The sequence below is a fragment of the Podarcis bocagei genome (assembly GCF_964188305.1).
Source record: "Podarcis bocagei genome assembly, chromosome: 3".
Lineage (NCBI taxonomy): Eukaryota > Metazoa > Chordata > Lepidosauria > Squamata > Lacertidae > Podarcis > Podarcis bocagei.
The window spans coordinates 90,822,738-90,847,405 of NC_138127.1; the positions used below are offsets into that span (position 1 = coordinate 90,822,738).

General features: G+C 46.8%; 1 protein-coding gene across 1 annotated transcript; it reads right to left on the reverse strand.

The window, feature by feature from the left end:
- Window positions 1–2,657: 2,657 nt before the first annotated feature.
- Window positions 2,658–18,215, reverse strand: LOC308584107 (GTP cyclohydrolase 1-like). The gene is made up of 6 exons (XM_081188830.1): window positions 17,861–18,215; window positions 12,948–13,057; window positions 9,722–9,777; window positions 7,839–7,870; window positions 5,570–5,654; window positions 2,658–3,117 (listed from the first exon to the last, which is right to left on the reverse strand). Exons 1-6 carry the CDS (start codon window positions 18,198–18,200, stop codon window positions 2,991–2,993), a joined length of 750 nt encoding a protein of 249 aa, XP_081044956.1. The 5' UTR covers window positions 18,201–18,215; the 3' UTR covers window positions 2,658–2,990.
- Between the last annotated feature and the right edge of the window lie 6,453 nt (window positions 18,216–24,668).

The following is a 24,668-nucleotide window of genomic DNA, read 5'->3' on the forward strand; positions in this document are numbered from 1 at the left end:
GCTGTTTGTGAATTGTGTGAGTTTGTAGCTCCATCCAGTGGTCCAAACAAAATGGCTGCCACAGGTTCTCTGCTTGTACCCATGCAATGCTAGTAGGTTTTTTGTCCAAATTGTGCAAATATGCTTGCCATCCTTTCCTTTGCTTTGCTCATGGCATGGTTGCTTTGCCCTTCTTTACAAAGGCAATTCAAGGATTTCTTCACTGATTACGGTAGGTTAGTTTGTGCCCAGTGCTGACTCCAAAGCATACATTACTTGGACAAAAAACTACTATTACGATTCATTCAGTCTTAAATTTCTTGCAGGGCATTAAGGGGTAATGCAGATACTAAAACACAAGGAAATACAGTACAATATGCAAACCTAAATATGAAGCATGTAATATGGCTATTTTTAATATTTTTGGTACAATAAAACTCTTCAATCTTTTCAGTACAATAATAGAGTTGGAATGCCAAACTATTACTCTGCATTATAAAGCATTTAATAAACCTAGTAGTAACACGACTTTTTCAGTTAGTATACATTTTAGCACCACTTTTACGCAGCTATTTTCTCTTACTAAATATAAAAATCAAACTATTAGTTAAGAGGAAAAGGAGATAGCCTCACACTGCTAGAGAGTTCAAAGTTTCTGCTGCTGGTGTGTGAATGGGCAGGTTCCCAATGTGTTCCTACACAAAGAGCAACTCAGACAACCTACAGGTCAGTGCAACCCTGTTTTCCTCTTAAACACCTGATTTAAGTGAACTCCTGTGTGTATACACAGTATGTATGACATAACAAAGGAATTTTCTTCAGGAAATGCCAGCACTTTCTGTGTTGTCTCAAGTCTCTAGATCACAGGGCACATCTCAAGTTTTGTACAGTACAGTACAGTACATATTTGATTGTGTTTACAATACTTTGTATAACATAAAAAGCCACAGCCCCCCAGATGCGGTCATAATGGGCCATGAAACACTTAGCAACAATTCTAGCTAAAGAGAACCCATGGAAAGAATCCCCACTTAAAACAAGTTGGTGGAGTCTCCTTCTTTGGAGGTCTTTAAGCAGAGGCTTGACAACCATATGTCAGGAGTGCTCTGGTGGGGTTTCCTGCTTGGCAGGGGGTTGGACTCGATGGCCCTTGTGGTCTCTTCCAACTCTATGATTCTATGATTCTAAGTTTTCAAGAATAGCGCAATGCCGTATGTTTTACTCAGAAGGGAGTCCTGCCACACGGTGTGGCAGGAGGGATTGGCAAGTGTGGTAGGAAGTCTCAAGGACAATCAAAGAAACATTTAAACATTTCAGCGTAGTATAGTATAGAATCATTAAAAAAAATAGTTGTGTTCTATGTTATAAATCAAGCACTGCTAACAGCTGTTTCTTTTTTTCCAATGTACTACCAATAAAAAAATTCAGTGTGTCGCAAGCAAATTTTTATTCTGAAAGTGTGGCCCAGAGAAAAAAGTTTGAGAACCAATCCTACTGTGTCTAGTGGGACTTGTTCCCTGGTAGGTGTGCACAGGATTGACGTCTCGAGAGTCAAGATTCCTCATCCCCTTTTTATTTGTGCCAAGGCACAAATCCCAGTTAGAAAACTGGCAACAGTAATTGGCTTGGTATCACACACTGGAAAGCCCTTTGTGGACATATCTGCATTGTATGTGTGCAAACATGGGCATAGCCAGTATTTTTGTTGGGGGGGGCAGGACTCTTGTTAGTTGGGGACAGAACCAACATGATTGGTCAATTAGTTAAGTATTTCTATTGTTTTACTTGATTGGGGAGGGGGCAGCTGCCCCCCGGGCAGCACAATCTAATGCACTCAGCCAAGTCATTGAGCAAGCAGAACAACTATAGCTTTCACAAGTGCAATAGAATGTCTCTTCCCCCCAGAAACCCTGGGCCAGATTTGGCTGGTGCAAGGGGAAGAGAGAGGGGGGACATTCTGTTGCACCTCTAAATATCATTCCAGCCAATTTATGTTCCCTGGACAATCCCAGGGGGGAATGGATTGACACGTTATCTTTTAACATAATTCTCAGCACCCTAACCAAACTATCATTCCCAGGATCCCTTAGAGCAGGCATAGGCAAACTCGGCCCTCCAGATGTTTTGGGACTACAACTCCCACCATCCCTAGCTAACATTACCAGTGGTCAGGGGTGATGGGAGGTGTAGTCCCAAAACATCTGGAGGACTGGGTTTGCCTATGCCTGCCTGAGAGTAAGCAAAAACGAGTCAGTCAATATTAAACCAATAAAAGTTTGTAAGGTATATGTATTTTGAGTGGTATTTGTGCTTTTTTTTCTTTTTTTAAGTGAGGCTCTCATGCCACAAAGGCAAAAGTACCTAAGGAAGACACAGAGCTGGACCAGTAAGGAGTAGGGCCAGGGGTAAGGGGCCTGGCAGGCTTCCTAGAACCGGAAATACGAGACCTAGGGGGCCACATTTGGGCCTGAGGCTCCCCCTACCTGCACTAGAACAGGCCACCCCTGGACCATCCACTGAGCGTACTGATGAAGAGAACTGCAGCCAATCCTAAATGCACCTACACAACACACCTTTGCAAATAAGCCTATCTTGCATTCACATTTTATGTGCTCAAATGTGCGACTCTTGTGATGCATGAAAACTCACGGGAGAGGATGGATCTCTCAATCTTCTAACTCAAAGGGTTAGAAGATGCAGGGTGCAAAGAGGCCCTTGGCTCACCATGTCACAAGATGCTGCCGTATCAGGGATACCCGATTTCTTTGTTGCAAAATGGGAGTTCGGTGCTTGTGCTGCCTAGCTAATGTTTAACGACACTCTTAAGGTGTTACCCAGAAGCGAGAACAAAGCTGTGGTGCAGTTATTTATTTTCTTCTCTTTTTTTGCTTTCACCTTTTTTTGTCTTCTTCTTCCTCTTTTATGGCACAGATTCTGGCTCACAGGAGGCAATTATGTCTTGGCAACTGGTGTGGGATCCAAACCCACAGAGAGCCGCAAGCTGCTGTCGTTTAATTCTTGATCAAGGCGAGAAACTCCTCCCTGGTTTTGGGATCTTCCCGCAGGACTCCAAGCATGGCGCTCGTAACGGTTTTGCTGCTCATCTTCTGAACTCCCCTCATGATCATGCACATGTGCCTGCCAGGGGACATTCAAAGAGGCATTTTTAGTATCAAATTAGCAGCAGGAATTGCTAACACCCATGCCATTGTGGTTTATTTTCCACGGTGAACGATGTCCAAAGCAGCTGACAACCTCAGAAGGTCAAGAACCACATAATAAAATAACAGTCAGATTGCAAAGATTAATTCAGAGCTTGCTACACATTTTTGTAAAAAATAAATAAATGCTGAGTTACATAAACTGCAAAATCACATGGCGCTATACCACTGCAGGGGTGTGTATGAATTTTAAAATGTTGCCCACAGACATACAATGCCTCCCAAGCTACTTTACAGTGCAACCCCATAAATATCTACTCAGAACTCAGTCCAGTTATGGTTCTGTACGCATTTTACACTGTTTTACACTTTACACTGTTTACACTGGCTCTGGTGCACTTCCATCGGTGGTGTCCGATGCTGTGTACACGTGACGTCAGCCACAATCCCTACCTTTCCTGTACAGTGTTACCTTTGGTTGCGAAAGGGATCCGTTCCAGAGACCTGTTCGCAACCTGAAAAGAATGCAACCTGCTTCTGTGCACATGCAGGTCACAATTCGCCACTTCTGCGCACGCGCGTGACGTCATTTTGCGCATCTGCACATGCACGAGTGGCGAAACCCGGAAGTAACCCTTTCCGGTACTTCCAGGTCGCCGCAGGACGCAACCTGAAAATGCGCAACCTAAAGCAAACGTAACATGAGGTATGACTAGTTCAGGAGTCAGCAAACATTTTCAGGAGGGGGCCAGTCCACGGTCCCTCAGACCTTGTGGGGGGCCGGACCCCCCTTCCCGTAAGGACCCCCCACCACCACCACTCATGCTCCCGCCGCCTCACCTTTGGCGGTGTCGTCATCGTCCTCTGCCTCTGCCAGAGGTCCACAGGGCACAGAGCCCATACCGCTGGCCTGGGTGGCAGAGAAAGCCTCCCTGCCGCCGCCGCTTCCTCCCGCTTGGCTCTTGGCCATATGCGGCCGCCTCAGTGGGAAGGAAGGGGCGCCGCCCAGAGGCGTCCGTGGCTTCAGATTGACAGCAGGAGCTTCCTGCAGCCAATCCAAAACTGCGTCAGTGTCACCGCCCACCCAGAGGCGTCCACGGCTTCGGATTGGCAGCAGGAGCTTCCTGCAGCCAATTTGAAGCCGTGCCAGCACAGCGGAAGTCAGTTCCCACACGTCGAGGCCTCTGTGCTGGTTTAGCGCAGGGACTGACCGAGTGGGCAACAGGATCCGTGGACCGGATTTACGAGCCCGGTGGGCCGTATCTGGCCCCCAGGCCTTAGTTTGCCAACCCCTGCTGTAGTTTCTTGAGAAACACAGCTGTTTGCGCCCACTTTGAAAATAAAAACCACTTCCCCTTCACAGTTATGCTGAGGTGTGTGCCATTGGGACAGCTGCTGCACGTGCTCAGATGGCAGCTTCACCAATAGGAGTTCAGGCGGGGGTGCAGAAGTGGGGAGATGAACAGGAGATAACATCCCTACCCCCTCTCTGGTGTAGAATCATAGAGTTGGAAGGGATCCCAAGTTTCATCTAGTCCAACCCTCTGCAATGTAGGAATCTCAGCTAAAGCATCCATGACAGACAGCTGAAGAATATTGGGAAATGATATATAATGAGATGATGAAAAGTTTAAAACAACCCCCCCCAAACCGGAGGCATTTCTGTTAGGAATTGTTAATACAGAGGTTTCCATGAGTCGGGGGGGGGGGGTTATTTAGGTATGCAACAACAGCGGCTCAGATTTTAGCCCAAAAATGGAAAGTGAGTGAAGTCCCTAGTAAGGAAGACTGACAACTGAAGATGATATAATATGCAGAATTAGCAGGTCTAACAAGTAGAATAAGAGAGCAAAAAGAACAGGTATTTAAAAGAAGAATGGAAAATTCTTGTCAAATATTTTGAAAATAATTGTGTACAGTTGAAAACGCTGGCAGTATTAACAGTATTCAACATATGTTGAAGAGATGCAAGATAGGAAAACAGAATTAGATGGGTATATTAAAATACACAGGAATGATGGATATATTAAATGTACCTTGTTAGGGGAGCGAAGAAAGTCAATGAATGTATGGTTTAATAGGTGTTTGATTTGAAATGTAAAATTTGAAAAGTAAAAAATAAAAAAGCATCCATGATGGTCATTCAACCTGTTGAATGGTGGTCATTCAACCTGTTTTGTGTACAGCAACATGCAACTATGCAAGATTGTAATCCTATTGCTCACCTTTGAGTGAGCCATATTGAGATCAATGGCACTTCCTGAGTATAGGATCATGCTGGGTTTCTTACATTGTTTATAGTGTGTGCTTTTAATAGTGATCATATGCAAACTCACCCCCCCCCCCAGCAAAAGAGGGAAATGGGGAAAATGCAATGAAGGTGTATGTGGTGCAACAGTTCCAAGCTGGACAGGGCAAGCTGAACTTACGATGCTTCAATGACCACAGCTACTCCAACAGGCTTCAGGGCTTCAGTAATTGCCAGGGCAATCTGCTTGGTAAGTCGCTCCTGGACTAGAAAAATAATGGTGCTTTGTGAGGAGAAAAAAAGGTTGGCAACTTCAAATACACGCTCACTGTTATTTTACGGATATATGCTTTGGTTAACTTTTGAATACATTCTTTTCCTTAATACAGTGGTACCTCGGGTTACAGACACTTCAGTACCAGAAATAATACCTCAGGTTGAGAACTTTACCTCAGGATGAGAATAGAAATCGTGCTCTGGTGGCACAGCGGCGGCGGGAGGCCCCATTAGCTCAAGTGATACCTCAGGTCAAGAACAGTTTCAGGTTAAGAACGGACCTCCGGAACGAATTAAGTTCTTAACCAGAGGTACCACTATAAATTGCTAACTTTGGAATAAATGAACTTACTGACTTCTGAATCAATTTGGTCCGAGCCAATTTTTCTCAAAAGAGAACTTTCAGCTAAGCTGGGGGGAAAGGGGCTTTCACAGGCAAAGGGGGGAAAGACTGTCTCCCTCCTCACATTCGGTGTATGTGTCAAATATTGAGCGAAAAAGACAAAAGTCACTAGCGCTCCCAGAGGCGGCACCCAGAACGGCGCGCATGCTGCACACCCCAGGGCGGGGTGAGCATCCCAGGGGGTGCCGCCCGGGGGGGGCAGAGCTGCTTCCTGGGCGAGGGGGGAGGGAGCCGCGCTGCTTTGCCAGCAGCCTTCTTCCCCTCCCCCTTCCTTTTGACAGCATGGAGGAGGCTCCCCCCTCAGGAAGCAGCCCAGGAGCGGGGGGCAATGGCACGCGGCACGCCCGTGACTCCTAAACCTCCCGTAAGCTGTCAAAACGAAGGAGGAAGAGGGGAAGGCCACCGGCAAGGCAGCACAGCTCCGCCCCTTCCCCCGATGGCTCGGGGTAGGCTTGGGAGTCGTAGGCGGGCGGCATGCCAAATGTCACCCCCCTCAGTGATGGCACCCCGGGCAAGCTGCCCCCACCGCCCCCCTTCCTCCGCCCCTGAGCGCTCCCCCCTGACTTAGAATTAAGGAGAACAATTCCTCTGAGGAGCTACTCAGCACAGGAATTTGCTTTCAGCACTCAACGTGAGTTCCCATTGACAGACCTTTTCTAGCTATCTTTTATTATTATTATTATTTGAAGATAAAGACCTTTGCCACTCTGCTGCGAATCAAACAGAGACTGACCAGCTTGTTCTGATCTGCACATTCCTGTCTTGGAAGATTTGACTGGCGGGGCTGCCATCTTCCCATTCTGCTGCTCCTGCAACTGCATGAGCACCGCGCTGACCTCCCACTGCCTTTCCCCCCTCCAGCTCTCAGGATGAAGTGGATATGGGGGGCATTTGAAGGACCAGAGAGCAAAGCAGCCCTGCTGGCAGTTATTGGGGATGAGGAACCTGTGGCCCTCCAGGTGTTGTAGGGCTACAACTCCCTTACTGTCATGGCTAAAAATTGGCCTACAATGACTCATGCAACCTTTCACCAAATGGTACCTGTATATATAGAGTGGTCAATGTTAGTGTGTGGTGTGGGTTGGTTGGTTGGTTGGATGGTAGAAAGCTGGTTGCGTTTGGTGTGTGTAAAAGCTGTCGGTCGTGGTTGGAGAAGAAGACTTTTTAAGAATAAAAGCAGCAATACTCTGCAAGAATACTCTTTCTCAAAGACTCTTTTGTGCCAACTAAAGTCTGAGGATTAGGCAAAGGAGTAAAAAGGAGGTCAGAACCTTTTTCCTTTTCTAACACTGACACTTACCATTGGCTATACTGGATAATAAGGCTGATGGGATTTGGAATTCCACAATATCCAGAGGATATCCCACAGGATTCTTAAAGTAATTTTATTTCTCACAGCACATTGAGAAGGGGTGCCTAGCTTCTGCCCCTCCAGGTGGTGTCAGACACCAACTCCCAACAGCCCCAGCTAGCATGGCCAACAGTCTGGGAGTTGTAGTTCAGGAAGGTCTAGATCAGGGTTTCCCAAACTTGGGTCTTCTGCTTTTGTTGGACTACAACTCCCATCATCCCTACCTAGCAGGACCAGTGGTCAGGGATGATGGGAAGTGTAGTCCAAAACAGCTGAAGACCCAAGTTTGGGAATCCCTGCTCAAGATGGCCACAGGTTAGCCACTCGTGCCCTAGAGTGACTCCTAGGGGTGGTATTAGATGAACATAGGGGAGTTAGCAAGAAGGCAGAGCTACATCATATGGCAGAAAGGATACAAACCTTGAAGCCTTCGGCTGAATATTTCAACGATTCTGGAGGGAGAAAAGATAATGGTGAGAGAAAATAAATGGCATGGTGTCAAGAAACAGACGAACAAATGGAATGCAAAACGGGAAGAAGCAAGACTCACTCTCAGGCTACAGTTGTCAAGGTTTAACCTTTGGAGTACAGTTGTGCATTGAATCACGAATGCCCTGGAACTCAGACATTTTGGCTCCCGAACACGGCAAACCCGGAAGTGATTGTTCCAGTTTGCAAACTTTCTTTTGGAACCCAAACGTCCAACGGGGCTTCTGATTGGCTGCAGGAGCTTCCTGCAGCCAATCAGAAGCTGCGATTTGGTTTTCGAATGTTTTGGAAGCCGAACGGACTTCCGGAATGGATTCCATTTGACTTCCAAGGTACAACTGTACTCATGCTTTCAAATAAAACATGAGGTAATCGCTTTTCTTGAGGGTGGGGCAGGATCAAAACACATCAGCTTCTCCCAACTGGAGACTGCCATTTGCGGTCCCCAGAATTCCTCAGAACAATAATATGTAGGAACTTAAGAAAAGCCTTGCTGGATCAAGTCAAAGACCCATCTAGTTCAGCTCTCAGGTGCCTCTGGGAAGTCTGCCATCAGGACCCAGAGTGCAACAGCTCTCTGCCTACTTGTGTTTCCCTCAACAATGTCTAGGCAACACGATGACCATATACATAAGTAATCTTTAAAACCATAAAAAGTTCAAATAATGCAGTGACTACATTATTACATGAGCACTGTTCCACAGAATTTGATATTTTCATTTATATACATTCATTCGAAATAAGATGGGTTTATGAAGCATACTATATCCACCCACCACGCTAATGAAGAATTCTACGTCAATATCTGGAATTACCGTTCAGTGTTGGACATCATTGTTGAATACACAAAGCTTCACAGCTTGTCTTCCACCGTACAAAGTTTGGTACCTCGCTTCATTTAAAGATTTCCAGAGACTTTGAGACTAAAGATTTCATTTTGAACTTTTTGTGATTTGAAGGAATTCTATAAAGATTGCCTATTACGTATATATATGGTCATCGTGTTGCCTACACATTGTTGACATTCTCTTTGCAACACAGGGGTTTGTTTGGCTACTTGTGTTTCCCAGCCACTGGCCTCCCGCAGCAGAGGGTGCATGTCCTCATACCGCCTGGGCAAGGCAGCAGAGTCCGATTCAATCTGCATCACTGGACTGTTGCAAAAACGAAAGAAGAAAAAAAGGGATAACCCCCATGTGTGTGGTCCTGAGCTCAGCAGTTTAGGAGGCACCCGTGGCCAATTAACGAATCATCTCACTTATCAGTGTTAACATCCCAGATCGCATGTAACTTCTAATTTCACATACACACAAAATGCACATAAGTGTACACTGATGCATGCTTCAAAAACCTAAGAAGAGTCATGATGGATCAGACACAAGGTCGAGTTGGAAGGGATCCCAAGGGTCATGTAGTTTAACTCCCTGGAATGCAGAAATCCTGCCCACAGCCATCCCTGGGTGGGCTCGAACCACCAACCTTCTGATTAACAGCCGGACGCAATGGCCCATTGCGCCACAGAGACAGCAGGTTGGTCCACTGGGTGCAACACCCCATTTCCCCACAGTGAGCAAGCATGGTCTGAAGACAATGATTTCTTGTTATTGCTCTCCAGCAAGTCTTATTCAGTGATAAGCTGCTACTGAACCTGGAGGTTGTGAATGGCCATGCTGGCTAAGAGCCACTGGCACAACCTCTCCTCCCCAAATTTGTCTTAATTCCCTTTCAAAGCCATCTGAGACAGCGGCCATCGGTACACGTTGCACGTGTGAATTCCGTAAAACAGACAAGAACGTAAGTTGAATAATAAGAACCTTGCAAGTTTGCTTAAGCCAACCACTTTCTTCTTCGGTAAGTATCCAATGTGCACCTGCAGATTCAAACGGAGAGGGGAGAATGATTAATACTGGATTCACAATTGGAGCCTATCCCCACTGCAACACACCAGTCATGTTGCAGGGAATACCATATTTTTTGCTCTATAAGACGCACCTAGTTTTTGGAGGAGGAAAACAAGAAAAAATATATTCTGAATCTCAGAAGCCAGAACAGCAAGAGGGATCGCTACACAGCGAAAGCAGCAATCCCTCTTGCTGTTCTGGCTTCTGGGATAGCTGTGCAGCCTGCATTCGCTCCATAAGACGCACACACATTTCCCCTTACTTTTTAGGAGGGAAAAAGTGAGTCTTATAGAGCAAAAAATACAGTAGGTTTCTCCAACATACTCCCTGCTCTAGTCACTAATGCTGCGATTCTGAAATCTTGCTAATGCACAATTCTTTTCAAAGGGATTTGTGGATTTGCCTTGTTGGTTTGCGTTACAGCGGCCTGTCTGATCTGACTGGCAAGGGCAAGTAAAATCAAAACAATCCTCTTCCCCAAGGCAATTGAGGATACTTCCCCCAAATCTCTGTCAATGATTCAAACTCACAAGTCTTCAGTGCTATTGGCTTAGATACAGCAGTTCTCAACCTGTGGGTCCCCAGATGTTGTTGGACTACAACTCCCATCATCCCTAGCTAGCAAGGTCAGAACTCAGGAATGATGGGAGTTGTAGTCCAACAACATCTGGGGACCCACAGGTTGAGAACTGCTGGCTTAGAAGCAAATGTTATCCCAGTGGCATAATGTGCAGGATGTGCAGGCACCCCCCTCAGAGATCCCCATCACCTGGCAGCGAGGGCTGGGTGAGTGCGGAAGGTGAAGAGCACCCTCTGTGTCCTGCCCAGCACAGGAGCATCTGCCCCAGGTGCTGGAGGAAAGCAATACACCCCTGCGCCATCCCCTTAAAAGAAAAGCAAGATAGCACGTCTAACAGGGAGTAGGGTTTTTTAATAAATAAAAAATACACCATGTTTGTAGTTCAACACAGCAGTGTGTCAGAGACTGGGCAGAGGAGGAATGGTGGAGACCACATCCCCAGCCTGACCCTTCCAAACAATAAAGAGACAGTTCAGAATTACAACAGGGGTTTGAGGGAGAGGCAGATGAGGGGAAAGAGCCAGTGGTTAAGAGCGGTGGACTATTAATCTGGTGAACTGGGTTCGCTTCCCCGCTCCTCCACATGCAGCTGCTGGGTGACCTTGGGCTAGTCACACTTCTCTGAAGTCTCTCAGCCCCGCTCACCTCACAGAGTGTTTGTTGTGGGGGAAGAAGGGAAAGGAGATTGTTAGCCGCTTTGAGACTCCTGAAGGGGAGTGAAAGGCGGGATATCAAATCCAAACTCCTCCTCCTCTTCTTCAAATAACAGGAGAGGAGGAAGAAGCAACACCAGAGGGGGACAACTGATGGACTCAAATGTCTTTAGAAAGCATTCCAGAGCTCCCCCCCCCCTAGAACCTGGCAGGCATTGAAAGTAGGAGAGCAGAAAGCTCAGTGGTAGAAGGCACAGCTCAGCCACCGTAGTGATGACGCATAATGGGAGAGACGGAGGGGGTGGGGTCTGACTCGGAGCAACGCCATTGCTCCAAATCGAAGCGTTTCTAAGGCTCTCTCTGTGAATATTGAATAAAAGCAGATGGTAAGGACTTCCCCTTGTCTTGTCCATTCCTGGCAACCTGCCATGAGGGTTGGTTCCTCTGTTGCCTGACAGAGTGCAAACTAAAGGTCGCCCAAAGAACTCTGAACCACAGAGAATTCTTAGGGATCTAGGAGGAGGAGGAAGAAGAAGAAGAAGAAGAAGAAGAAGAAGAAGAAGAAGAAGAAGAAGAAGAGAGGAGGAGTTTGGATTTGATATCCCGCCTTTCACTCCCTTTAAGGAGTCTCAAAGCGGCTAACATTCTCCTTTCCCTTCCTCCCCCACAACAAACACTCTGTGAGGTGAGTGGGGCTGAGAGACTTCAAAGAAGTGTGACTGGCCCAAGGTCACCCAGCGGCTGCATGTGGAGGAGCAGAGACGCAAACCCGGTTCACCAGATTACGAGACTACCGCTCTTAACCACTACACTAACTCTTTTGGACACCAAGGCCGTATTCAATGCTGGCCAAGCCTTTGCGGGTGTGATCCAAGTGACCACCAAACCTTCATGTGTGGGCAGCGCACTTGTTGTGAATCCACACTCACACAAGCAAAATGAATACACACGAATGCACACACAGAACAAACGGATACTCGCCACACATGCGTGCCGCAAAACATCCAGGAAATAATAATAATTTATTATTTATACCCCGCCCATCTGGTTGAGTCTCCCCAGCCACTCTGGGCAGCTCCCAATCAAATGTTAAAAACAGTACAGCATTAAATATGAAAAACTTCCCTAAACAGGGCTGCCTTCAGATGTCTTTTAAAGATAGGATAACTGCTTATTTCCTTCACGTCTGAAGGGAGGGCGTTCCACAGGATGGGCGCCACTACTGAGAAGGCCCTCTGTCTGGTTCCCTATAACCTCACTTCTTGCAATGAGGGAACTGCTAGAAGGCCCTCGGCGCTGGATCTCAGTGTCTGGGCTGAACGATGGGGTGGAGACGCTCCTTCAGGTATACAGGACCAAGGCACACACTCTCCTCTCTTTGACACACATACACACACAGAGGCACACGTGACTCTCACAAAGACACAAGCACACGTCATGCTCGCCTGCATCACACTGCCAAATTTGGCGGAGAGGTTTAAAGCTCAGTTGAATGGGGAGAAAGGCGGGGGCTGGCAAGCCACTGCAAAAGGCTTTGCAGCACAGATTTCCTGCTCCTATTTCCAGTCAATTTCAGACAGGAATCTTTCCCAGCCATCAGGGGAAATGGCAGGCATTGAGCCCTCTGCATGTAAAACACAGATTCCTGGATACGTCTGCAAAGGCTTGGCAATGTGCAGTGTGGTCGGCAAAATCTTCTGCCTCAAGCAACTTGGCTGGGGAGACTCCAGCACACACCTGTGAAGGCAACTAATAGGCTAAATAATAATAATAATTTAAATAATAATAATAATTTATTATTATTAATTTATTATTTATACCCCACCCATCTTGCTGGGTTTCCCCAGCCACTCCAGCAGGGGGCCAACACTGGTTTAGACCACAAAGCGTTTCAGGTAACCAGTACCTTGCCGAAGAAAGGTACCAAGTGATGTTCGCAGAGGGAAAACATATCAATGTCCTTCACGATCACCATCTCGTCATGGTCCTCATCGAAAACTGCATCGTTGAGTATGTCTGAAAAGAAACAGAAGCTTTTCATGGAATAGTGGGAAAGTGCACTTTGTTCCATCTACCAGTTCTGGCCTTGAATAAAGAATAATTAGTAATACTGGGATGTGGATAGATGCTAGGAGAGGATGTATTTATTAGATATTATCCTTCCTTCCTCACGTTTGTGAGTTCAGCAGGGTGCCACCCATTTGCCAGCTTAAAAGGGGAGCTTAGTGTTAGAGGTTACCGCCCACACATTTCCGCTGCGCTTTTCTGCTTGTGTGGTGGCACCTCGGTAAACCCACTTCTTACTGTTTGTAGCAGAGTTTTCCCCAGAGGCAGAGGACAAGAACAGGAGTCATACTCAAATTCACAGTCAATAGCTTCTTTATTGCTTGACTGGTTGCACAAGCATTTCTGTTACTATTATATACAGTGGTACCTCAGGTTAAGAACTTAATTCATTCTGGAGGTCTGCTCTTAACCTGAAACTGTTCTTAACCTGAAGCACCATTTTAGCTAATGGGGTCTCCCGCTGCTGCCACGCTGCCGGAGCACGATTTCTGTTCTCATCCTGAAGCAAAGTTCTTAACCTGAGGTACTATTTCTGGGTTAGCGGAGTCTGTAACCTGAAGCATATGTAACCTGAAGTGTATGTAACCCGAGGTACCACTGTACAAGCTATTTACATTCTTTCTTTATCTCTCCAGCACGGTATAATCTCAGTCCAGTAATTAACAATCCTGACGCAGCAAAGCTCAGAGTTATCAGCAGCACACATTGTCTTACTTCCAACCTTGTTGTCAGTGTGCCTGCTGACAGTGTGTGTGTCTGTGTGTGTGCTTTCCTCATGTGGAAATTGCACCCTGCAACTTCCTCCCTTTATTTGCACCTCCAGCTGACACCAATCAAGCCTGGAGTACCACTCGTACAGCCTAAAGTAAAAATTTGGAACCCTCTTTAAAGCTTGCAGGAACTTTTATCTGTTTCTTAAAGAATGTTTTCCTAACACCTAGATAGGTTAGTTTTAGCCTTTTAGCTTAAGGAATCCTGCGTGCTTTAAGGCAGACTGGATTCTCCTGGTATTTTCCCCATTTCTCCCCCTTAAAACAATAGTCTTGTAAAAGGTGAAAAATAACATTTGCTCACTCAGAACAGAGATAACAGCTTTGTTCAGGCCGGCTTAAAATGGTAATTCAGCTACAAAGATGTGCTTTAGTCTAGTTTTAAATGGTGTCTGGACATTGGACTTAGCAGATGTTCTCATATTTCTGGCTTGCTGATGAAGAGATGAAGGAGAGAGAGAAAAGAGAGGCTGTGCCCAGGCAGGTAAGTACTGTAAGTAAGTATATATAGCTATGCCCTTCCTCTGTCAGGGCACAGTGGGAGTGTCTCTCACAGAGTTCTTTCTAGCAAACTTACAGGGAAACTCTGTGAGCTTCAGTTCCTATTATGTGCCTATCTAGCAAAACATGAATTGTTCGTTTGACTGCATTTTAAATACCCCACAAGTAACAGACCAAGAATGTTTAGGTCAAACTAGATGGGCAGGCCTAGAAAAATATTTCACATTCCTAGCAGCCACGTGCTGCAGCAAACTGTAAAAATGTTCTCTCTTCCATTCATTTCAATTTCTTTTCATTCCACATTTCCACAAAAGTGATCTAAATATCAAAACGATGAAAACCAAAGTATTAAAAACCAGTAAAAATGAATCTAAAATATGCATTTAAAAGCTATCAGTGGCCCTAGAAAGAGCATACAACAGTTTTTGTTGTTGTTGCTTAGTTGTGTCCGACTCTTCGTGACCCAAATAAAACCTGTCAACAAGTGGGAGAAGATTATTTCTCCAGGGAATGGCTTTCATTAGTCCGGCGGCACCATCACTGAAAAGGCCCTGTTCCTAGTACAGTGGTACCTCGGGTTACAGACGCTTCAGGTTACAGACTCTTCTAACACAGAAATAGTACCTCAGGTTAAGAACTTTGCTTAAGGAGGAAAACAGAAATCACATGGCGGCAGCGCAACGGCGGCAGGAGGCCCCATTAGCTAAAGTGGTACCTCAGGTTAAGAACAATTTCAGGTTAAGAACGGACCTCCAGAACTAATTAAGTTCTTAACCTGAGGTACCACTGTACCTGCCAATCACATTTCCAGTGAGAATGAGCTAAAAGAACAAGGCCTCCTTCAGGGCCCAGGCAGGTTTAGATGGGTAAAGATGGTCCCTAAAGTACAGTGGAACGTCAGGTTGCGGATGTAATCCGTGACAGAGGAACGTCCACAACCTGTAGCGTTCATAACCTGCAACGCTGTGTCTGTGCACGCGCATGACGCGATTTGGCGCTCCTGCGCATGCGGTGAAACCCAGAAGTAACGCTTTCCGGGTTTCCCGCAGTCCGCAACCTGAAAACACGTAACCCAAAGCGTTTGTAACCCAAGGTACCACTGTAACCTGGTCCTCAGCAAGGAAATTGCTAAGTGCCAGTGTCACATTTTTAGTTGTCTGCTGGCATGGTGCCTTCAGATTCTGGGGTTCTGCCTTGGGGATGGGAGCTATTTTAGTCAAAGTAGTACCCCAAATCCCACTAAACCACTAGTATGGGGAGTGTGCAATGCTCATGTAGGATCAGGGCTCCTGCTTCAGGATCCTCAGCCACGTTCTACAACAAGTCTTATCCCTTGAAACGAGAATTGTGTCTGTGTGTTCAGAGTTGCACATAGCTGTAAAGCAAATGCAAGTAAACTTTCAATGCTTACTGAGTTATAAACCTTATTCATTCATTCACACACACACACACCCTCAATTCCCAGATAGTGTTGAATGGCTACATTATAGAAATAAGAAATAATCCAGAAACCCTGTAACAAGGTTTAAGAGGATTGCTAATCAACTTGCTTCCAGGCAGCAAGAACCAAGGAGCTGATTGTTATAGCCAGAGATTAATGTGGCCCTGAAATGAAAACGACAAAAGTCTGTATATTTGCTATGTCCCTCAAGGGTTGGCAGTAAAGAATAAAGAGATATGAAGTGTGTCAGCTATGGCAGAGAGAATGTGCATGTTTACAATTTTTTTTTGTTGATTTTTGTTATTTGTGAATTTACTGACACGTTCCGTATTTTGTATAATTGTATTTCCAAGTGTTCTCTATTTCGAGGTCTCTGAATGTTTGCTTTAAGTCAGGGCACAGGTTTGCTGCAGAAAAGCAGCATATAAGTAAAATCCAGCCCAAGCAGCTCAGTATAGCATTACAAGGCTTGCTGATATTTCAATATTTCCAGGTCAGGCCTATTATTACACAATTTATGGTTACCTATTCTCATGTATGTATAAAATCTGTTTTTTTTATTATTTAAAATAACTACAGCTCCAAGCAAGATCAGTGGTGAGGCAGGATGAGAATTGCTGCTGACTAAACCCACTTTTTAATAGAAAGAAAGGCATGTGAAAGAGATCACACAGACGCAGTCTTCCAAGAGGAGGAACAATACTGGATATACGGTACTTAATAAAGTGATGACCAGATTGTTCAGTGCCAATACAAAAGAAAATGCCTTTAGCTCAGTTGGTAGAGCATGAGACTCCTAATCTCAAGGTCGTGAGTTCGAGCCTCACTTTGAGCAAAATATTCCTACATTGCAGAGGGTTGGGCTAGATGACCCCAGCATCTTGGGGTCCCTTGCAACTCTGCAATTCTATTATTTGATGAATATATCAGCAGCATTAGCAGAGACATCACATTGCCGACAAAGGTCTGTATAGTTAAAGCTATGGTTTCCCCAGCAGTGATGTATGGAAGTGAGAGCTGGACCATAAAGAAGGCTGATCGCCGAAGAATTGATGCTTTTGAATTATGGTGCTGGAGGAGACTCTTGAGAGTCCCATGGACTGCAAGAAGATCAAACCTATCCATTCTGAAGGAAATCAGCCCTGAGTGCTCACTGGAAGGACAGATCCTGAAGCTGAGGCTCCAATACTTTGGCCACCTCATGAGAAGAGAAGACTCCCAGGAAAAGACCCTGATGTTGGGAAAGATGGAGGGCACAAGGAGAAGGGGACGACAGAGGACGAGATGGTTGGACAGTGTTCTCGAAGCTACCAGCATGAGTTTGACCAAACTGCGAGAGGCAGTGGAAGACAGGAGTGCCTGGCGTGCTCTGGTCCATGGGGTCACAAAGAGTCAGACATGACTAAACGACTAAACAACAACAATCAGCAGCACTGCAGATTATTTTTAGGGCCCATCCTATTCCCTGGATTGCAATTTGTTTTAACCAATTTCAATACCGCATATTAAAATTACCGTTATCTTCCCCAACACCTCACGGCAAAAGGTGGGTAAGAAATCTAATATAGTAATATTTATTCGTTCATTTAAAATATTTTTATATCACAATTCATTTTTTAAAAAAACACCAGAGTGGTTTACAACAAAGCTATATAATAAAAATGTGCAATATATTCTTTACAATAAAATAATATCTTTTATTGTAAATAAAATAAAAATAATAACAAAAGCCATGCAGTAAAAACATAAAAAGTTTTAAAATAAAGACATTATGGGAAGGTGAATTCTTAATTGCCTGCATTTTTAAAATCAGAAAATTGTGGGAAGGTGTACAGTATTCTGAATTGTTCCCGACGGAACAGAAGTGATTTTAGCAGGTCTTCAAAAGATGAAAGGAGGAGAGACACTTATTTTTACGCAGCTGATCTAGCCCACGAAGGCTTACGACTTAATAATTATAGGAAGCCTTTAAGGTGCAACCAGACCATTGGCGGCTGTTGTCAAAACGAGAAAAGAAAGAAAGGCGGGCGGGCATCTCACCTCCGACGGTTTCGCGGTAGCCCTTGGTGAGGAACTGCATGGCCTTGGCGGCCCGACGGGGCGTGAGCAGCAGCCCTTCCCGGGTCGGATCCTCGCCCAGGCCCTCCAGGATGGTGGTGTACGCATCCTCCAGGGCAGGCAGCCCGTCCCTCTCTTCCCGCTCCTCGCCTTCCCGGGCCCAGCTGCCTTTGTCCGACGGCGGGCGCGGGAACTTCGCCGCCGGCTTCAGGATCTCGCAGGGGTTGCTGCCAGCCGCCAGCTCGCTCAAGCCCCCGAGGAGGCGTCCGGGGTGGCAGTCCCCGTTTCGGTAGCACTGCGCCTCCAGCCGCGGGCGCTCCATGGCGCAGCACGTGCGAGGCGCTTCGCAGGAGAGGCGCAGGGGCACAGGGGGAATTTACGACGGAGATTTTCTAAGGCTGCGCCAAAATGCCTGGCAAAGCGGCGGCGGAGTTTGCAAGGGCAGCGCGCTGGTGCATGCCCAAGGGGAGATCTAAGGGTATCTGGAGAGCGTCCTCGACGACGCTGGGAGCGGAGGTTTCTGCAGGGGACTTTGGGTCCCCACCTTTTGCAGAGGTGGAAGGGCAGCGGGGTCCAGAGGAGGGCTGCTTTACTGCGGTGGTGAGCTGCGGCGCGCCTTGCGCAAAGGACGGCTCGCCCGCGGCGTCAGGGTTGCGCCTGATGCAGGGCTGCTTGCGCGCCGGCCATCTGGTATTTATCGCGCCGTTTTGCCACGGCAGCCCTCCTCTCCTTTGTCAGAAGGCGACGTCTTGGGACTGTCAGCTGGGCAAGCTGCACTGAGGCGCCCTTTGTCACCTGCCGTCCCTCCTCTTCCTCGCTTGTAATCGCAGGAAACAAGCTCGGGACACGAGTGTTATGCACGCTGCACGCGGCTAATGCGCGCAACGAACGGCAACAGCAAACTCGCCGCCTTTGCGTATACGATGGTAAAATGGTAGAGTTGGAAAGGGCACCGAGGGTCATTCAGTCCAACCCCCTGCGATGCAGGAATCGGGTCCGCTTCCCTCTCCGCCACCGTGGCAGTATTCCTCCCTCCGAGCTCTGTTTCCCTGAGTACTGCCTTTTCCAGATGCTCAGCTATGGACCTTCTCCAATCACTCAGCTACTGCCTCGCCCCAGAAGCAGAGATGGCGAAGCTGCGGGCCTCCAAGTTCTATTGGACTCCAACTCCCATCTGTCTCAGACAGTGTGGCCAATTTGAATAAAATATGGGGGTGGGGAGGTAAGCCCCACATAATTGATCACCAGACACGGTGCACACACACCATTTGATGGAAATGCCCGTCAACTTTGGGGACACACACACACACACACACTCAAACATTTTATTGGGGGAGCAAAGGGATCTCAGCCCCTAGGAATTGGCTCCTATGATCTCAACTAATTGGATGTTGGGAGTTGTATTCCAACTTCCTCATTCCTGCTCTATTCTGCCTTGGTCAGAACACACCAGGATCCCTGTGTCCAATTCTGGGTACCACAATTTAAGAAAGTTATTGACAAGCTGTGCAAAGGAGGGCTCTTGCTTTCTGGCATCTGCCTACAGCCTGCTTCCAGCTCTCACACACCACTGCCCTCAATTATTGTCCTTCTAACAGCTAGTTGAAGGGATGCAGGTGGCGCTGTGGGTTAAACCACTGAGCCTCTTGGGCTTGCTGATCAGAAGGTCGGCAGTTCAAATCCCCGCGACGGGGTGAGCTCCCATTGCTCGGTCCCAGCTCCTGCCAACCTAGCAGTTCAAAAGCACGTCAAAGTGCAAATAGATAAACAGGTACCGCTCCAGCGGGAAGGTAAGCGGCGTTTCTGTGCGCTGCTCTGGTTCGCCAGAAGCGGCTTAGTCATGCTGACCACATGACCCGGAAGCTGTCTGCAGACAAACGCCGGCTCCCTCAGCCTCTAGAGTGAGATGGGCACTGCAACCCCAGAGTCATACGTGAATGGACCTAAAGGTCAGGGGTCCCTTTACCTTTTAACTCCTGTCTAAACCACAGAGCCTAGGGCTTGCTGATCAGAAGGTCGGCGGTTTGAATCCCCACGACGGGGTGAACTCCCGTTGCTCGGTCCCTGCTCCTGCCAACCTAGCAGTTCAAAAGCACGTCAAAGTGCAAGTAGATAAATAGGTACCGCTCCGGCGGAAAGGTAAACGGCATTTCCATGTGCTGCTCTGGTTCGCCAGAAGCAGTTTAGTCATGCTGGCCACATGACCCAGAAGCTGTACGCTGACTCCCTCGGCCAATAAAGAGAGATGAGCGTCACAACCCCAGAGTCGGCCACGACTGGACCTAATGGTCAGAAGTTCCTTTACCTTTTACCTAACAGCTAGTTGAGGGAGGGGCTCCCCCATTTGCCTTCTGGCACAGAGCAACTTCTTTTGTTATGCTAACCACAGTACTTAAGACCTTTGACTCACCAAAGAGTTGCCTAGCTAGCTCATCAAGAGAATCCTCCATTGGATTTTCACCCTGGCTGGATCCAGGATCCTAGGAATTAGAAGGGACCCAAGCGTCATACAGACCTACCCCGCAAACACAGACAAACTCACAACAATACATTTGAAAAGCTATTGCAGCAGCTGACACTCTTGTGGTCTGAGACCATATGAAAAGTGTTCCAGAGGATTTAAGAACCTTGTGTTGAGCTAGGCTGAATTCACCCTGTGTTTCATGCTTTCCAAATTGCAGTGGCACATCCTGATACTGGAATGTGGAATCCCATAAAAGCGTCCTTGACCGGAACATCCATTAAAATGGCAGAAGGACAATCCACTCCCTAAAAAGGGAACATTCAAATTAAGTTCCAGTTTGAAGGTAGAAGCTATAATCTTCAATTAAAAATAGAAAAGAAAAAGCCCATGCTTGTATGAGCATGTGAATGTAAATACTTTGCTTACTTTGTCTTTAGCTTATGGTTACCAGACGTCCCCATTTCCTGGGGACAGTCCCCGGATTTACAAATCTATCCCCGGACAAAATCCATCCAGGGAATGTCCCTAGATTTCATTTAATGTCTCCGGATTTATATTTTAAGTGTTATGGATTTATTAATAGGGAATGAATGTTGTGTGATTAGTTCAGTGACACAAGACACATCATATGGGGACTTAAAGGTAAAGGTAAAGGGACTCCTGACCATTAGGTCCAGTTGTGACCGACTCTGGGGTTGCGGCGCTCATCTCGCTTTATTGGTCGAGGGAGCCGGTGTTTGTCCGCAGACACCTTCCGGGTCATGTGGCCAGCATGACTAAGCTGCTTCTGGCGAACCAGAGCAGCCCACGGAAACGCCGTTTACCTTCCCGCCAGAGCGGTACCTATTTATCTACTTGCACTTCGTGCTTTTGAACTGTTAGGTTGTCAGGAGCAGGGACTGAGCAATGGGAGCTCACCCCGTAGCGGGGATTCGAACCGCCGACCTTCTGATTGACAAGTCCAGAGCCTAGGACTTGCCGATCAGAAGGTCGGGGGTTTAACCCACAATGCCACCCGTGTCCCTATATGGGGACTTACGGTGAGGCAAAATGGTGGGCGTCACGGCAGCTCCTGAAGTCAGCCAGAGCCAACTGCACTACCAGGCTGGCTCCAGGCTGCTGAGACTGCCACTGCCGAGGGGGAACCGGGGGTGCCTGGCATGCCAACTGGGGGAGCCGCTGACCCCCCCTACGACCCAAATCGAGCCGGGAGCAAGAGTGCCTGGCCACCTGGCCGACTGCCCAGCAGTGCTCCGGGGCCAGGAAAACCCCGGAGCCAACGCAGGGAGAAGGAGGAGAGAAGGAGAAGGAGGAAGGATAAAAAAGAGGGGAGCCTTGACCTTGCCACACCACTGCCACTGCCGCCACTGAAGAGGAGAGGGCACTGGGATGGCAAGGACATGTGACCGAGCCCAGGCCTGACTCAAGGTGCTCCAAGTGAGCAGGCTGGGGCCCAGAGGAAGGCCGCGCGACAGAGGAGACCACAGAAGAAAAGATATTACTTCTTTTTAAAATATGTATATAATTTTTTTTTCTCTATTAAAAAAAAAAGTGTCCCCCGACTCTTTGAAAAAAATCTGGTAACCTTCCTTTAGCTATATGTTCTTCAAGTAAAAGCTTTTGAACAAATGTTTGAACATTGTTTTCATTTCAAGAAAAGAGTTAGTATTGCAGAAGATTGGGCTTCCTAGCTGTGATTTAGCTACTCTGCCAACACAACACCTTCCTATGATCCTATGACAGTGTCATCAGGGATCCGCAAACAAAGGGGCACAGGAGGTTGAATCAGTCCTTGGCTTGAAGCCTTTTGGCCTGAAATGCAGTGGAGGTGCTCTGCTTTGTGTTACTTTTGACTAAACATGTGAGCATGGGCTGCAGACACATGTGAGAAACATGTGAGCACGGGCCTGCGTAGATGACGTCCACGAGCCTTCTGCAAAATCGCACGATGCAGGCTGATCGAAAGATGAGGCTTGTCGTATCTCCCCAGACTGATGTGGCCTGAAATGGAACCATAATTGAGTTTGCTTTTCAGCACACTGCGTGTATATTTAAAATTAGTAAAATGTACGCTTCAGAAAAGCACATCTTAAACCCATCTTTCTGTGCGTAAATTAGATTGTGTATCACTGAGTTCCTGCCCTGGCAACAGATTATAGGCATAGTATGCCAAAGATAAGCACTTTTCCACTGACTTCAGTCACAGTGGTCACAACTTTCTTGAATTCCTCTTTCAATCAGTAAGACTGAAAAGTGCTTGACTTTGTGTGTATCTGAGGCACACAATCCATGGTAGTAATAAAACTATTATTATTTAAAAATTTTAAAATTGACATTTTGCTGCTCTTCAATAGTACCTCATAATGTAGCACCTGCCCTCTGATAGTCTGTGTGAGTGGATTGCACAAAAAGCTCTTTGGTACTTTAGAAAGGGAGCCATTTCAGCCACCAAATCGAAAGCATTCTTGCTTAGTTTTAGCTAGCAACAGTTCATGTATATAGTGCTGCTCAAGATTTGGCTGCTCAGTTGAGGGCATAGATTGGTAGTCCCTCCTCTGCACGAGATACATGATGTGGGTACCAGGAAAGGGACTTTTTAGTGGTGGCTCCTCATGTGTGGAACTCCCTCCCAACTGAGGTGCATCTGGCCCTATCCCTCTGGGATAGTTTGAGTGAAGACTGGGGGTGGGGAAATCTGTCAATTTCAGTTTATATCTGTGTCTCGTTTTCCCCATCTTTCAAATCAGTTCTCCACATTGCCACGGCTATTTGTGGTTTGTTTTTGTTTAAAAAAACACAACCTAGTTTTTAAAAATACAAGTTGACATTGATTGGATGATGGCATTGTGGGGGTGCTCTCTAAAAAGCGAGTGAACAAAGAGCGGCAATTCCACATTAAACTCCCCTGTGTGGAAACACCCAGAGTTTGGAGATTCATGCTATACTGGTAATGGGAATGAAGCAAACAAGCAAATCCAGTGAGTTTCAGTTGGTCATTCAGAACGTTAAACATTTTGTAGACTTTCGTAGCCTTTGCTATATTTCCTGTTTTGTAGGCTTGCTGTAGGCATGTCCTAAAACTTTCCACAGAATACCAATAATAATAATAATAATAATAATAATAATAATAATAATAATAATAATAATAATTTATTATTTATTATTTATACCCCGCCCATCTGGCTGGGCTTCCCCAGCCACTCTGGGCGGCTTCCAAAAGAATATTAAAATACTATAATACATCAAACATTAAAAGCTTCCCGAAACAGGGCTGCCTTCAGATGTCTTCTAAAAGCCTGGTAGTTGTTGTTCTCTTTGACATCTGGTGGGAGGGTGTTCCACAGGGAAGGCACCACTACTGAGAAGGCCCTCTGCCTGATTCCCTGTAACTTGGCTTCTCGCAGTGAGGGAACCGCCAGAAGGCCCTCGGTGCTGGACCTCAGTGTCCGGGTAGAACGATGGGGGTGGAGATGCTCCTTCAGATATACTGGACCAAGGCCATTTAGGGCTTTAAAGGTCAGCACCAACACTTTGAATTGTGCTCGGAAACGTACTGGGAGCCAATGTAGGTCTTTCAAGACAGGTGTTATGTGGTCTCTGCGGCCGCTCCCAGTCACCAGTCTAGCTGCCGCGTTCTGGATTAGTTGTAGTTTCCAGGTCACCTTCAAAGGTAGCCCCACGTAGAGCACATTGCAGTAATCCAAGCGGGAGATAACCAGAGCATGCACCACTCTGGCGAGGCAGTCCGCAGGCAGATAGGGTCTCAGCCTGTGTACCAGATGGAGCTGGTAAACAGCTGCCCTGGATACAGATTTGACCTGTGCCTCCATGGACAGCTGTGAGTCCAAAATGACTCCCAGGCTGCGCACCTGGTCCTTCAGGGGCACAGTTACCCCATTCAGGACCAGGGAATCCTCCACACCTGCCCGCCTCCTGTCCCCCAAAAACAGTACTTCTGTCTTGTCAGGATTCAACCTCAATCTGTTAGCCGCCATCCAACCTCCAACCGCCTCCAGGCATACCACAAGCCTACTGATGCTTTTACCCATAAAGACTCCTATTGATGGAGCAAAAGGCTATGAAAATGAGATTTCCTCTACCGTACACCCTCTACCAAAAAAAATAGACTTTTACGAGAACTTAAGGTTTGGTTACAGAATGGCATATAATGTGGTGCCTTTAAGCAACCTTCTCATTGAAGCCACTCTCAATGACTGGAAATGGGGTGGGGTGGGGTGAAAAGAAGCATGAAATGGTCCTGGTTTTATGAATTATTTCATTCAGAGACCAAACAGACCATGTCACACTCGTGAGGTCTATTCTCAA